Source organism: Sphaerodactylus townsendi, linkage group LG04 (assembly GCF_021028975.2).
Source record: "Sphaerodactylus townsendi isolate TG3544 linkage group LG04, MPM_Stown_v2.3, whole genome shotgun sequence".
NCBI lineage: Eukaryota > Metazoa > Chordata > Lepidosauria > Squamata > Sphaerodactylidae > Sphaerodactylus > Sphaerodactylus townsendi.
Genome location: NC_059428.1, coordinates 22,226,845 through 22,243,477, shown reverse-complemented (window position 1 = coordinate 22,243,477; position 16,633 = coordinate 22,226,845). Strand labels below are relative to the sequence as shown.

General features: G+C 43.2%; 1 protein-coding gene across 1 annotated transcript in view; it reads right to left on the bottom strand.

The window, feature by feature from the left end:
• CNTN5 (contactin 5) overlaps positions 1-16,633 on the bottom strand; it is a 934,675-nt gene that overhangs the window by 29,401 nt on the left and 888,641 nt on the right. The window contains exons 19-20 of the mRNA XM_048492765.1: positions 6,441-6,511; positions 4,474-4,708 (exon numbers count right to left, since the gene is read on the bottom strand). Of these exons, the coding sequence (XP_048348722.1) occupies positions 4,474-4,708; positions 6,441-6,511 (306 nt within the window). The remainder of the gene's footprint in view (positions 1-4,473; positions 4,709-6,440; positions 6,512-16,633) is intronic.

Below are 16,633 nucleotides of genomic sequence, written 5' to 3'. Positions count from 1 at the left end.
TAGTTTTTCCTATAATTGCTGCCAGTGTTATATGATCACAACCTTTTATTAATATTGCAGTATCAGCTTCTAACTATAAGTGTCTTGGTAGAATTGTGCTGCTGAAAAAGTCCAATAGGATGCATGTACACAAAACATTTGAAATATTTTATGACACATCTGAAGCACCATTTTTTTCCATTGGTGAAGACCTACATTTGGAGTTCTATATTTAGCATGCCACATATTACAGTCAAGAATGTATAAAACTTGTTGGAAAATCGCATTCACTCAATTTCTCTGAATGTTAGAAAGTGAGCCAATGGTAAAATTGTGTTGGTTTCATTCCAGTTAACTTCCCTGAAGTATTTGGGGAATTCTGGCTTGATGAGGGAGCTCAGGTCTCGTCAGGTTCCTCCTTGTAGAACAATAGTTTTGAACATTAAAATGCATTCCTTTATGAGCTAGAAAATATCTTGAGCCAGCACTGGTCAGGAGCAGTGGATTCTAAGGCACAGTTTTTGGGGACTCTGTGTCATACATCAACTACATGTTATGGTTTTTTCTGCACTATGTTATGAGTAACTATATGTCAGTGATGGCAAACCTTTTCGAGACCAAGTGCCCAACCTGCAACCCAAAATCCACTTATTTATCGCAAAGTGCCAACATGGCAATTTAACCTGAATACTGAGGTTTTAGTATAGAAAAAACCGTTGGCTCCAAGGCATGCATTACTCGGGAGTAAGCTTGGTGGTAGTCGGTGGCTTTGCTTTGAAGCAACTGTGCAACGCTTCGAACGGGTGAATCACAACCCTAGGAGGGTTTACTCAGAAGCAAGCCCCATTGCCAGCAACTGAGCTTACTCCCAGATAAAGGATCATGCTTTAATTCTTTCCATGAATATCAGTAGGGTTTAACAGTGCTTAACAGGGTTACCTACGCTGCTTCCCCAAAACTAGGTCTTAGGTTTAGTGCTAATAATCTCCCTGAAATAAATGCACTATTATCACATGACGAACTCTGTGCATGCGTGCCCACAGAGAGGGCTCTGAGTGCCACCTCTGGCACCCGTGCCATAGGTTCGCCACCACTGCTATATGTTTTCCACAGTTGAGGAAAATCAGAATGGGGTTAGCTTTTCTAGCAAGAAGTACCTGTGACTCCTTTGTGGGCCCGTGGGGAAGGGGAGGCAGGAGGGAGACAACATTGGAGGTGGGGAAGGGGAGGCAAGAGGGAGACAACATTGGGGGCTGGTGGTGTGAGTGTTAATGTCCAGGAAATGCACTGTGAAGGCAAGGGCTTCACCCTGCCACCCCAGCCATTCTGAACCTTCTTCTGGTCCCCAGACCACAGCAAGTCAGACTAAGCCATGGAGTGGATAGATGGAGAGTGGTGTTTTGGGCTGGCTGACCTTACTGGGAGGGGCATCTGTCTCTGTATGTCCAGCCCCGATATTGATGGCTGAGCCATCAAGCCAGCCTCATTCAGCCTTGTGGCCTTTTCTCTCCCATCCCTCCCTCTGTGTGTGTGGTTTTGTGTTTTTGTTGTGACAGGATCCTGTTTGTGTTTAATGCCATATCTTTCTCTGTCTTTGGAATTCAACTCAACTATGGGGTTTGTGCCAATTATCTTACTAATTTGGCATCTATTGATCAACGAAGAATTTTTACGCTCGTGCGGTTTAACAGTTTTCCATCAAACACTACAACTGGCAGATGCCACCAAATTCCCAAACAAATGAGATTATGTTGCTGTGGATGAGGGGGTCAGACACCCTACCTCATATTATTTTGGTTTGTGAACTTAACACAGAACTGCACTCTCTATTGATTAATCCCCTGCTATAATCAAGGAATATTCATCATCCTACTCATACAGTCTGTTTTTTTTGCAGACATCACAATCTCAGTAGCCTTTTTCTTGGCATTTATTCTCAAGAGACAACAATTATATTGATTGCTTTTATCAACCCTGGCATTTCTTTTCTGGGCTTTTAAGATTATTGTATATTGTGTTTACTGTATTTGTTTATGCCAATAAAAGTGTGAAACTCCTCCTCCTCCTCCTGTTGCTGTTGTTGTCAGGTCCCCGTGGCCACCAGCAGGGGATATAGATGGTAGGATTGCCAGGCTGGGCAACTCCTGGAGATTTGGGGGTGGTGCCTGAGTCCATCCTCCAGGGTCCAGAGCATCCATTTTCTCCAGGTGAACTGATCTCTGTAGTCCGGAGCTGAGCTGTGACCTCCAGGTGCCCCCTGGAAGAAGGCATCCCTCTGTGTGCTCCATACTGTATAAATCTCATCTGGCTTCTTTGCATTTCATTTTCCTGTTTTCAATCACAGGCAGGATCATAAAGACAATCAAATTATCCTGAAGCAGTATCTCCACTCAGGTACCTTGGTCATCTGTACCAAGCTGCCATTGTTAAGCAGGTTTTACCAAACAGCAGGTACAGACATTCGGTAAATGGCTCTTAGGTGCCTCTTGTTTCCCAGCTCAGAAACCCCACCCTTGCCTCCCGAGAGTCTCCTTGCACAGAATTTTAATGAATTAATGCTTGGTGCATAGTACGTGAACGAAGATGCTACCTTTCGCTTGCAGAGATATTAATTATCTCCCCAATGGCTTTCTTACAGCGGAGGTAGGAAATGGACAGGCTGATTGATAGAAAACAGGCTCTGTTAGATTAAAAAATGTAAAAGGCATTTCCATGTTCATGAATATAGATGGCCCATTTGTAATAAAGTGGCAGACCAGCTGGAGTTTTCAAAATAATGGGGTGTGTACGGAAGGGGGGGAAAATGTGCCTTGGTTATGGATTACCAGAACTGCTTCCTACGGGAATAGTGGTACTAATCAAAGAGGAGTTTAATGTGCTCCCCAGTGCAATTCCCTTAAAAAACAAATCAGAGTAGGTGGTTGTAGTTCAGATTCTAGAGGCTCACAGGTGAAAGTTACTGCACAGGATAATAAAGAAAAACTACCGCACATGGGTGGAGAGGGAGAGATTACTGGCAAATCAATTGCTCTTCCCGGAGATGACAATCGCAGAGGCGGGTTGGGATCCTTCCTTTATTGGTGCTGCTCCTTTGCTTTTAACAGCAGCCCAACAAAAATTCAGCAAGTGAAGCGCTCTTTAAGCTTGGAATGTCTGGACAGAAGGTGCCAACTGTTTGCTTGTGGAACAAGTTCAGGGTCAATGAAAACTTGGTAATCCTGAGATAGCTTCTCAGAATGCTGGACAAGTGTCCACTGATGCACCGACACTCGAGTGGCATGGGAGGAAATCACAGTCGTAGATCCTTCAAGATTCTGTGTCTCTGAGTCTTTGCTTGACAGTCTCGGACTGTGGATGTACACACACTGAGGCACAGAGGAGCAACATTTTTCGGCACTCGGCTTGCTCCTCTGGGCTCTTCTCTAGTTGCCAATGGGTTTTCGCTTCATTCTGCTCAGTCATATGCCTTCCAATGACATCCTATGCTGTGATATATACAAGCAACACCTTCGATTCAATGGAGGGAGCCCATGCAGAACACAAAGGTGTTTTCCTTAAGTGTGCAAAATGGTGGGGGGTGGGAGGACTCCACAGGATGATTCCTGGACCACTTAGCAATTGTAAGGTCAAGGCCACTAACTTTCACCATCACCACAAATTTACACATTTTGTATGTCTCACTGATAAGTTGCCAACTTCAGATTGGGAAATACCTGGAGATTTTGAAATTGGAGCCTGAGGAAGGCAGGACTTGGGGAGGGAAGGCGCTTCACTGGAATATAATGCCATACAGTCCACCTTCCAAAACATCCATTTTCTCCAGGTAAACTAATCTTTGTCACCTAGAGATCACTTGTAATCATAGGAGATCTCCAGCCCCACTTGGAGGTTAGCAAAACTACTCACTTCCCTACATTGTTTCTAGGCAAGCACTCTTAGGCCCCTTCCGCACGGGCCAATAAACTTGGGCTGGGGACGGGAAAAAACCCGTTCCAGGGAGGAACTTCCCATGGTTTCCACCTCTGAAGTGAGGCTGTCCCATGCTATCTCCCCCGAAATGGATGATTTGGGAATCACGCTGTCTGTGATTTTTTGGTCTTAATACAGGTTACAGCTGCTCGCAAGCAAATGGCTGCCCCAGGAAGTGTTTTACTTGGTTGTGCTTCCCATTTTTTTAAAGGTCCTCACCTTGCAGCTGCATAGCCATGTGAGATTGCAGAGACGGCAGCATGGCTGTGAGGGTCCATGCGAGCCTACCCGCGTAGATATGCAGCGAAGGAGATAAGGACCAAAAAAACCCCTGCATCTCCATGCAAAGGAGAGACAACAACCTGCATTGTTTCTGTGGGCTCCGGTTGCTGCCTGCATGGAGGCATGTGAATGGGAAAACAGTAGAGCGGGTTACTTTATCCCTCCTGCAACCTGTTCTCCCTGTGCTGTGTGGAAGGGGTCTTAGAATGAAACACAGTAGAATGTAAAGCCATGCAAACTCACCACCCTCAGCAGAATGGATAATAACAATAGGACTGAAGGGTCCATCTCCTTTGTTGTTATAAGCACCAACTTTCACTTCGAACGGAGTTAGCGGCGGTACGCTCTCATCTCTGTAGATAAACTTGGAGGCATCAGACGAGGTCACCATTTTTTCCTTCCAGCCCCTGGCCTCATTGGGCTTGAAAGCCACAATGTAACCAAATCCTTCTCCATTCTGAAACTCTTCGGAGACTGGCTAAAGAAAGATGAATTCGGTTAGTCTTTGGGTCAGGCATGGCTAAGGAAGCGACAGTTAATCTGTGCCATGCTCTCAACTGGATTAAAAGAAAATATGGTTTGAACACTACAGCCCCTCCCCTCCCTTTTTCTTGTTTTTCCATCCGTTAATGCCTTGTGGCTCCCCACACTGTGTACAAATCAAAAGTCACGCCATCATCTGGAACCATTGTTTTTTTTAAATAATTTAATGTTTTAATTACATAGATGTTATTTATGGTTTTAATTGCAATTATTTTATACTGTTAGCTGCCCTGAGCCCAGCTTTTGTCTGAAATGGTGAGATAAATAAATAAATACTATGGAACATACTGAGTCATAGTAGCTTGTATAGCCCAGCTTAACCTAGGCTCATCAGAACTTGGGAGCTAAGGATCACCCACCCTCAGTACTGGGATGAAAGACCACAGGCTGGTGTTGCTATGAGAAGGAAGGCAATGGCAAACCACCTCTGCTTGTCTCTTGCATGGAACGCCTCAGGGATGCGGTCGCAATGAATGGGATGTGACTTGACAGCATGTTCTTTTCCTATACTGAATCAGCCCATTATTATTTATAACAAGGATGTCCAACTCTGGCCCTCCAGATGTTCACGGACTACGATTCCCATCAGCCCCTGGAAGGCCAGAGTTGGACACCCCTAATTTATAATGACAGACAAAACTTCCCAGAGTCTTTCCTAGGACGGGCTATTTCCACCAGACTCACTGTGACCTCTAAAAAGGCCAGCTGAAGCACCAGAAAGGCTACCTGAGGAAGGGGATAAGGATTATTGTCAGCTTTCTGCACCTCCTCTGACAGAGCTACAAAGATTTTTTAAACTTTCTCTTTTGTTATAACTGGTGTTTAAAATTGCATATTAGTCACTACTGGCACTGATATTTGCAGAAAGGGAGGAGATAAACATGCTAGAAATATAAATTGGTCTGTGTGTGTGTGTATACACCCACCCACACCCACACCCCTACCCACCCACACACACACAAAATTGAGTCCACCTATGGCAAAACCATAAGTTGTACCCTGTTTTATGACTGCTCAACTATCTGATATTTTTACAAGATTAACTTGCCGTTGGAAGGGAAAAACTGGATGGGGGAAGAAAGAGAGGGGTTCTTAACTCTCTGCCCCCCAACCTTTTTTACTCATTGAAAACCAGCCCTGCCAGGTCGCTTTTAACACCCTCATGCACCTAAAGGGTGTTTATGTGTTTATATTTGAGGCTATAAAAACAACTTGGTCAGGAACAGGAAAACAGCCCACCTCTGCTTCCCTCTAAAAAAAATAATCTGCTGTTATACTGTGTAAAAAAGAAAACTCTTCACTACCGAAACCCCAATCTAACATAAAGCTCCTTCCTCATGCTGATGTTAAATCTAAGCAGGCAGCTGCCAAGGCAGTGAGTGTCATGCCAAGCTCAGGTTCAAATTAAGCTTCGAATAAAACAAAAACATAATGAATAGGGGATTCTTCTGTGGAGCATATATCCTCCAAATGGCTGGCAACTTACCCTTCACACTGCATCGCGAACCTCGGGGAGGATTTAACACACATTTTTTTAAAAAACTATCTTTTGTGTTCCAACCTTGACAAGCTGTGCTGTGGGGAAACCTCAGAGCAGACCTTCTTCCCTCCCCTGCCCTCAAAGAAGATGACATGAAATGAGGCCTTTAATCAAAAAGGTCCCTTACCTCCCACGCTATTACTAATTCATGCCGTCTTCCACTTCTGCCACTTACATTCGCCGGAGCTGTCTTTGGAACTGTGAACAAAGAGAGAGAGAGAGAGAGAGAGAGAGAGAGAGAGAGAGAGAGAGAGAGAGAGAGAGAGAGAGAGATCAGACCATCTAAACCAACTGTGTTTTCCCAAAAGGAATTGCCTTACCAAAAAGATGGTATGACCTGGATGAATCAGGTCAAAAATAAAAATAACGAAAGGGAGAGACTAGAGGAGGAGGTACTATCAAAGCTTCAACCTGCATGTTTGTGACTCTTATTTTGAGGAGTCCTATAGCAAAGTCTATGAATTCTAATAACAAGAGTAGAAATGGAGGAGCAGCCGAATACAGTGCCTGTATGGAAAGCTGTGTTTTTAAACTGATGAGCCACAAATTTTGGAGCTGGATATGTGGGAATAACACTTCTTGCTAAAATGTTGATTTTTGAGATATGCAAAAGGCATACAGTTGCTTTTATTCGTGAAGCAAAAAGCTATGTTTGGCCAATGGAGAAGAATCCATTTCTAGCTCGCATGTTTAAAGTTCTCTTCTAAATATTATGATTGTTGGATTTTTATTATAACATATGAACATTACTTACATAGAGTCAGATGGTCTGTCTATCAAGCTCAATACTGTCTATTTGGATTGGAAGTAGTTATTTAGGTCTTAGGTATAGGGTTTTCTGGAGACTGAACTTGGATCTTTCTGTAGGGAAAGGAGATGTTCTATCGCTAAGTCACAGACCTGCCATAATAAATAGCTGGCTGCAAAATAACCATAAGTCTTTACAGCATGGTTTTACCCCAACTGACCCAGTCCTTCTTTACAGCTTTACCTGATGCCATTTCAGTGCATTTAAAGATCGCATCACTGATTTATGTCAGGGGGTTTTTCAACTTATTGCCCATGGCAGCCATGGCACTTACCAGCGTTTTCCTTGGTGCCTGGCAAGCTTATCAAAAAGTGGGTGGAGCCACTATAATCCAGGGCTTTACTGGCTGCCCCCATTCAAATGAATGAGGTTTCCATGGCTCCAATAACAGCTGCAGCCTTTGGAGGATCAGGTGGACTGGTAAACACACAAGTTTGTGGGCCCATGTTTTCCTTCTTTCAATTTACATTTCTCTTTTTCCCTCCCCCACATGTGCTCTCCTTCATTCATTCCCTCCCCCATTCTGTGTTTTTTTTGTAACATGAGGAAGGGCCCTGTGGGGATGGGAAATCCCCCACTTCCAGCAGGAAAATGGCAATTCCTAGTCCTGTATTATACCCCTACACTCTTGTGATAGCCACATCTTTGTGTTTCAAATCTTCTCCATGAGTTTATAAGCTCTCTTCAGGTTTCACATCCACATATCCAGGAATTTTCCAACCTGGATTTGGGAATCCCATTTGAAGATAATGGGAAGTGGTAAAATATCCACATTGGCCCTTTCCTCACAAATCACCTAAATTGTTTGTAAAACATTTTCAAGCCCACCCCTGTTACCATGATGTTTCTCGACTCTATACTCACCCCCTCAAAATGATTTATGGCTATCATGAGGGGTTCCCTCCCCTTGCTTTTGGAGTTATTTGTTGAACTGACACTTCAATGCTTCTTGCTCTGATTCTCTGTAGCTTGTATAATTGATGCTTTGAAGATTTCACCCCACCCCCAAATAAAAAAACACATATAAGTGATTAAAATAAACAGGTGGGAGGGGGGATCTCACCAATGTGATAAAATGGCACTGGGGAGGAAGTTCAGAGATAGCACAGAGGCATGGAAAATGTAGTTAATGAATCGCACAGCAAGTGAAAACATATTAAAAACATTTCAGGCTAATGAATCGTTTTAAAAGGCGATTCATTTAAAAAGTTTTGAGGCTGGAAATAAAACCTTTTCAGGAAGTAAGGGAAAAAAACAATGCAGAACTCCAGGGAGGAAATATTTTATTTCTTGCCTCCAAACACTTTAAAAGGTTTGTGCAAAGGGCCATTGACTCTGTGTGCTCTTTACTCTCAAGCTGATGAAAAAATAGCCTCTCTTTTAAGCAAATGGGAGGCTGCACGTTACTCATTTGTAATTTTTCTGATTTAGAAGCACAGCCCCGCTCTGATGCATCTAAGCTGACAGTCTTGTTTATGACTCAGCCAGCAATGTGAACCTTGCTAGTGGATCGTTGGTGATAGCCTTGTAGACTGGAGCCCAACTCAAATTCATAAATGTTCTAAGAATAAACCTGTCCAAAGAATGAATCTCTCTTTGCCCCCAAAACTGTAAAATACAGAGACAGTCTGCAAAACTCTCTTGAACGAATAACCATTAAAAGAATAAATGTGTCAAAAATAATTTTCCTCTGCATTGCACCAAATCCAAAAATGTACAGTCGGAGAGGAAGCACTCCTAAATGAATAAATGCCCAATGAAAAAAAAATAAACCATGGAAAGAAACTATACTTTTCCCCACTTGTCATTGAAATGATATATTTGCCATTTCCCCAGAAACGTCACTTAATATTATCAAATACAGTTTTATATCAGGAGCAATTTGCTCATAAGCTATGTTTATTGGTGCATAATTAGTACCTTGTTGCTAATTTAGATATTACTTGCCAGTAGTGTTATGAAGAACCAATAAATATCAAAATTGCACATGAGAAGTAAGCTAGCCAGGAATAAGTCATACCTTCCAGCATGAACTAGTATGAAGAATTTACTCTAGATCCAATACAGCATGACTCCACTTTTTAATGCACTTTAAAAGGCAGAAACCTGGTATACCTTACATTAGAGTGGCAAACCCATTAGTTACTAGTTTGTTTACTGACAGCCAACATGGTGTAGTGGTAAAGAGTGGCGGACTAATCTGGAGAACTGGGTATGATTCCTGACTCTTCCACATTAGCAGTGGACTCTTATTTGATTCTTCACTCCTCCACCTGCAGTCTGCTGGGTGTCCTAGGGCTCTCTGAACTTTCTTAGGTTGATTCCCCACTTGAACCAGTTTGGGTAGATTCGGGACCTTTAGAACACGGTTTCATGGTCCCCACCGCAGCCTGTGCCCCCTTCTCCCCAGAAACGCAGCAGGCATGCAGGTGTCCCCACTGTCGGCAGATCAAATGCGCGATCCGCTCAGGGGCTCTCCTGATTGGCTGCTGCATTGTGCTGGGGTGGAATTTTTTTATTTTTAAAAGGACGGATCCATGTCTCCGCGAGCATGTGCAGATCGACCCCATGCAGGAACGAAGTAAAAGTGTCCAAAGGTGGGCATTTATGCTTGAAACCATGAGTGTGGCGCACAAAGGACTGGACTTCTCAAACAGTTTCAGGGGCTAAAATAAAATGAAATAAAATAAAAACAGTTTGCTTGCCCCCAGCTGGGCTCAAGCCGCCAACCCCTTGGCCATTAGCTCAATCAATTGTGCCACAGACACACCACTGTTGTAAGGTTGGGAGAAACGCAACTTAAGTCTTGTCTCAAAACTATTCCATGTTGCCTCGAATTGACGTAGATCTTGGCACCAGGAAATAAAAAAAGGGGGCTGCGCGTGCATCGTGTGCAGCCCACTGCTTCCTGATCGGATGGGAGGCTCCACGTTACTTGCAAGGGCGGGTAATTCGAATCTGGAATCACCCCCTGAGCTTCCCCACCGCTCCTTGTTCGGCGTGTGTTATTCAAAAAGGTCTACTTTCTTCCAGGTTCTGAAAAGACGCGCACTGAGCGGGGGGGGGGGGGGGGCACAGAGATGGGATGAATGAGTTTTCGGCCCTGGTGCAGTGGGGAGTTCTGCTGGAAACCTGGATATTTTGTGTGACGAGTGTGCATCTAATCGTGAGTGGGAATCAACCTTAACCTCACCTACCTTGCTGAGGTCCCTTCCACACATGCAGAATAATGCACTTTCAATCCACTTTCAATCCACTTTGCAGCTGGATTTTACTGAGTGGAATAGCAAAATCCACTTGCAAACAATTGTGAAAGTGGATTGAAAGTGCATTATTCTGCATGTGCGGAAGAGGTCAAAGTTTCTGTTGTGGAGAGGGGAAGGTGAGGCAATTTTTATTTATTTATTTATTTATTGGATTTATATCCTGCCCTACCCCCAGAGGGCTCAGGGTGGGTTACAACATAACTAAAAACATTCAATAACTTTAAAATATAAATCCCAATATAAATAACTAAACCGATTAAATAGAATATTAAAACAACACTAGATTATTAGTTAAAACCGATGATTAGTCCATTTTGCCATTCACCTTATACACCTTTTACACCTTGTTAGCCACTTTGGGCACTTTTGCACATGCAGAATAATGCACTTTCAATCCACTTCCACAATTGTTTGCAAGTGGATGTTGCTATTTCACATAGTGCAAAGTGCATTGAAAGTGGATTGAAAGTGCATTATTCTGCATGTGCGAAAGTGCCCAAAATTTAAGACTCTTTATGAAAGAGAAAAAGCAGTGTATAAAAACAAAGTCTTCTTCTATTGGTTATTCTGCAGAGGAAAGCTTGCCTGTAATTAGAATATAAATATCTACTTGGCTAACTTGAATTAAAATGAACTGGCAGTTTTTAGAGAGTTCTTGTACTAAAAAATTTCACAAGTGAGAAATAGCAACACTGCTGAAATGGAAGAATCAGAGTATGAATTTGCATATCTCATACTGTTCATCCTTCTAAGTTCTTTCTGGGTCAGTTTGTAGACCCAGATAGGGAGAACTTCCCAATTCATGCACCATCAATCCACCCTTTCTCTGTATCAGACCTGGTGGTGATGGCTGTAGGAATCAATGTGGTTGGCAGGAGAGAGACAGAGAAGGCTGTGTGAACTTGTTCCTTTTTCCACAGGGAAGAGAAGCTTGGACAATAAGCTCCATGGGCCAGCTAACCCTCCTAAAAAAGATGAAGCTTTAGTGCCTAGCAAATTGTGTGTCTACAGCTGGGGCTATGCCACTTGAGGCCAAATAGGGCTGTTGACATCTCATTTTCATTTAAATAAACATGCATATTCATAGGATTCATAGGGTTGCCATTTCTCAGGCAGGGTTGGAGAAATTCTAGTTCTCTGCTGCCTGCCCTCATGAGGTGTATAGGATATCTCATGATGCCATGAGATTATTTACAGCCACATAACCAGAAGCCCAACCATGACAGATTTGCTCATCTGCAGATGCCAACGTGCAGATGGGCAAAATCAACAACTGTCCATACTTGTGCCTGTTGTACCCCTCCCCCCCTTTATGGAATGGACTGACTGAGAAGATCAGGAAGGCTCTCACTTTCCTGGCTTTCTGCAACTTTGCAGAACGGAAGTATTCAAGACAGCTTTTCTATGCAGGTCAGAGAGTTGAACTGTGCCAGTAGCCCAGTCCAAGCAGGGAGGCAAATCTCCCCCTGGAGCCAGAAAAGCTTCACGCTGGCATGCATGCTCACCCCACCAGCACAAGGGGTAAATGTGCTGCACAGCTCCATAGTGCCTGACCTGGAAGCCACCACTATTGCCCAGGCCTTCCAGTGCAAAATGCTGTGCCAGTGTGGCCAGGGGCGGGCCAAGGGGTTGGGCAGACCTTAGCCTCTACTGCCGAGCTGGGTTATGTGAACCTGTGGAGCTGCTGGCGGAGTATCGCTAATATCTCCTATAGGGATTTTCGGCAGTTTTAAAAAACTTTTTTGGGTTTCCCACACCTTTGGAGGAAGTTGTATGGCACTGCAGCAAATGGAGCTGTAAATGATTCACAGAGTTACTTAGATAGTTAGGGATTGTGACCTATACTACTGTGTTTAGCTTTCTGAAATTAGAACCTTACTATGTAATTTTGATATAAGTTAATTTAATTTTGATACAAGTCAATTTAACTTATGCTTTGCTTCAATTCTGTTTTAAGATCTCTGCTTGGTTCTATAAATCTAATCCTATTGTATTGTTTATTGAATATGCCATCCTTTTGATTGTACAGGCTTAATCTGTGTAATCTCCCTTGAGTCCAAGCTTAAAAGGCTGATAAATTAGGTAAATAAATAATGTGATGTCATCCTGTCGACAGATGTTCTAGCATCCACCCAAAATTCTGTGATGTCATTATTCCAGTGGGAGTCCCAGGGGAAACTTAAAAAGTACTAAATACTGATGAGAAGTAAAAAGTACCAAGATACTTCTCATGCAAGCGCTAATAAATGATTCATAGTGATAAAGGCCATGTAACAGAGCAATCCAATATGCCAAGGCCTTTTTTTTGCATTGGAATTGGAAATGCTGCTCCTCCATGACTTGGCTGCATGAAGTTTTAATAACTTGACAGTTATAATTGTTATTACAAATTTAAATGTGCAAAAATTTGTTCTTCGAAGTATTAGTTACAGGCTTGTGTTTTTTTTTTTGCTAAAGGCAAACTCTATGACCTTGATCAAACCACACAGCTTCTTTCCATTATCCTTTAGTCTGTCTTAATAATTTTGTCCTTTTGAGATATATTGCCTCTCATTGTCAATACAGTTCTTATCATAACAGAGATCAGACAAGACCCTGGAGCAAAGGGCATAGGATACATTGAATAAGGCTAATCAAGACAGAAAAGAAGATGCATCCCAAATGCCTTTGTAATGAGAGGCAAACCATAGCAGATAATACTCAGAGATGGGCGCTAAGCAGCAATGGAGGGGGCTTAAGCTCTTACCAGCAGGTGTTGCAAGGTGGCAGTAGAGGTATAGGTGTTGGACAAGCATCATGCAGTAATGTAACTGCAAAATTGATAGCAATGCCCCACACAAGCATCAACCAATGAGGTCAACAGTGCATGAAGAGCACCATCAACCAGTGGGCTGGCACACACTTCCTTGGTACCAATCAAGCTGCCAGCTGGTTCCACAACCTTACAAAACCTGCACAGAAGAGTCTGGGGGGCTCACCTCCCTTGATTGGTGACTACAACCCCCTGTACTACCTTCCCAGCTGCCAGTGGGAGGATTTAAGGCTGTTTCCTTGCACAGAGCATCTGTTAGTAAATGGAGCTTGCATTATGCAAGCCCTATTTATTGATCTTGGTGACCAGTGGAAATGATCTCTGTAAATGCAAGATGGCATCCACAAACCCCAATATCCTATCCTGTGAGTTTTCAGATCTGTTGGAATTTTGACATCTGTTGTGAAAAAAACTTTGTGTCCCATAGTTTGCATATTTACTGTTAAAAAAGATCCTTTTTTGGACTTTCTTGGTACTCTGGGCGATCTTTGTGCCAAATTGAAGCTTCCTGGGTAGCTGGCAACTGGGGTACATTTTGAGTGTTCCCCTTTGATGAATTATGTAAATATCTCTGCTCATATGCACACACTATCTAATTCATGGCTGGCTGCTTCACAATAGGGTTTTCCTGCTTTTTTCGTTTTGCACAGGGATTCTCTTCCTGCAAAATGTCCCTCGCTGAGCAGTTCCACCATTTTGCTTGCCCACTGCTTCCTTGTTTCTGTGCAACCTCCTTTTGAGGAGGTTGCCTACTACCTTTTTTTCCTCCTGCCATCTTTGGTCTCGAGTTAGTTTGCTAGACCATGTCAATTTCTTGATAATTTCACTGGGTCTCTCACTCCAGCAACAGACCTTCAACATGAAAATAAAAAAGAAAGCCCTTCTGATCCTTCTGAAATGGTGGTCTGAAGAGTGGGGGCAAGTGCTGTGTGGGAGGGGGAAGGCGGTGAGAAGTGAAAAAACAACAAGGAAAGCTAAACGCATTCTGATCACCTTTTTTTTCCCTGTGAAGGGACAGGAGAAGTTGCAGTTTCCAAGCTTTTGGAAACTGTGGGGATTCTCTGATCTGAGGGCAGGGTGACTGTGAAAAGGACAACACGTGTGCGAAACCAATAGTAGTATATGAGGTTAAGTGTATATCAAATTTCAAGACTGCAGGGACTCAGAAATACCCTAACAATATGAACAGTCATATGAGCCTTTATTTTTGTTCATTTATTTTAAATATTCTTGCATTTCACTGTAATGTCTCCTGATGTGTAAACTGCATCAGCAAACTTTTAGGATCCAAAACTGACTGTGAACATTTCCAAATTGCTGAATGGTGATAGACTCAAACTCTGATATCCTAATTTATGGACATTTAGAAAACAAGATCATCATTAACAGAATAAAAAAATGAGTTGCTAGCAGAGGTTAGAGAAAAAGCTACATTTTTTTCTGCATTTGGTTGGTTGTACAAAGAATTCTAAAAGAAGTTGGGCCCAATTCCTCTTACCAGAGGTACTGGGCAGCCCCATCCACAAGCTGGGTGCCTGTTGGTGGGGCTGCGGCCTGGCTGCCACTCCCAGAGAGGCTTCCGGTGACATGGGGAGGCCTGCAAAGAGAAAGCACCTCCCTGCCGCCAAGCAGTCCCTATAGCGCTCCTCAGACCTGCACCACCATTTTAGGTGATTTAAGGCTGAATGAAATACCGCTAGTACAATAGGGTAAAATGCTGGGAGGAAGCTAAGTAATGTTGGCTCCTCCATCAGTCATCCCCCCCCCCCCCCGCAATTCTGCTGGCGATGGTGGAGAAGGCACAGGGACACTGTCAAAGTGCTGCTTCCACCAGCGGATCCCCCCACCCCACCCCAGATGGGGCTCTAAGAAAACTTGGTGATAGTGAGGTAACAGGTCAGGTGAAACAGTGAGCCAGTATTTTTCTTCAGAGGACAAGAATTATTTAGAGGACAGAAAAAATCCCAACGTAAGTGTTTACAAAAACCTCAAGCACTGTCCAAAACTACCATAGATCTCATCTCAGCATATAGAAAATAATTTCTTCTAATAATAAACATGCACTGAAAAATCTGAGCAGACAATTTGGAGTCATCAATATAACATAAGAATGATCTGCCAGCAGCTATGGGTCAGGAAAAAACCTCCCTCTACTTGATTCTCAAAGTTAAACCATCAGTGCTGATGATTTCCCCCCCTGTTGAAGTCCACTTGCTAGTCAAACATGTTTGGCACTGCAGTATTATCCCCTGCTTAAATGGTAGCAAGGTTAAATGACCCATTTGAACCAGCACCATGCAGCATTCCTTTATGTCTGTACCAGGGTTCAGAGATTCTGAGGGACACTACCCAGTCTGCAAGCCCAGGGCTGTTTAACCATGGAATATCCTGCCTCAGAGGATGGTAGAATCTCCTTCTTTGGAGGTTTTTAATAAGAGGCTGGATGGTCATCTGTCAGGAGTGCTCTGATGGTGCGTTCCTGCCAGGGTTGTGTGTTCCTGCAGGGGGTTGAACTGGATGGCCCTTGTGGTCTCTCCAAACTCTATGATTCTATGAATATGATATACAGTACAATCCTAAGCAAGTCTTCTCAGAATCTTACTAATTCATTCAACAGGAATTACTTTCCGAAAGGTGTGTACTTACAGAACTAAAATAGGACTCATGAAGACTTATGAGAGTATATGGATAGAATGCAGGGGTGGAGTGAGGGGGAAATGCGCCTGGGGCACATGCATGCCCTGTGCCCCTGTCACTCCCTTGCCTGCCCCTGCCTCCCAGGAACGCACCCAGAGCCCCCTTGCACCGGCATATGCCTGGGGCGTTGCGCCCCCCCAGTCCCATTGACGCTACGCCACTGATAGAATGGGATTAATATACTCTCAGGGGACTCATGAGAATGTATGAATAGGATGGGATTATATGTACGTGTATATTAATTGTGTGTACATGTATAATACTAGGGTCAGGGAGATAGTGTTTGGGGCCTTTCCCCCATTCGAATCAATCCTGTTTTTGGAGAGAGATGTTTATATTGGCAACCATAAGTCAGAAAACATTCAAAATCACAGAAATTCCTTCATATATATCCCCTGATTTTTTCCGATGCTTCTAACAGCCTAAGGAATGCAAGATGTATTGGTGTGTGTGTGTGTGTGTCTCCCGGTGTATTGTGTAAGGTTAAGTGATATATATTTTAAAGCTTCTTTTCTTTATGAGGTTTGATCTCAGGGTAGAAAATAGGTTTGTCAACAACTTGACAAAGCCTTCTATTGCTTGGACTAAAGTGCAGAAATGATTCAGTCTATTCTCTAATTTCACTGTTGTCATTTTCTGCTCTTTCCTTAAAAAGTTTTTTTTTGTAGACACATCTGAAGCAGTGAAACAAATGTTAAGTGAAAACCTTTTCATAGTATGAAAGGGCAGTCTTCGAG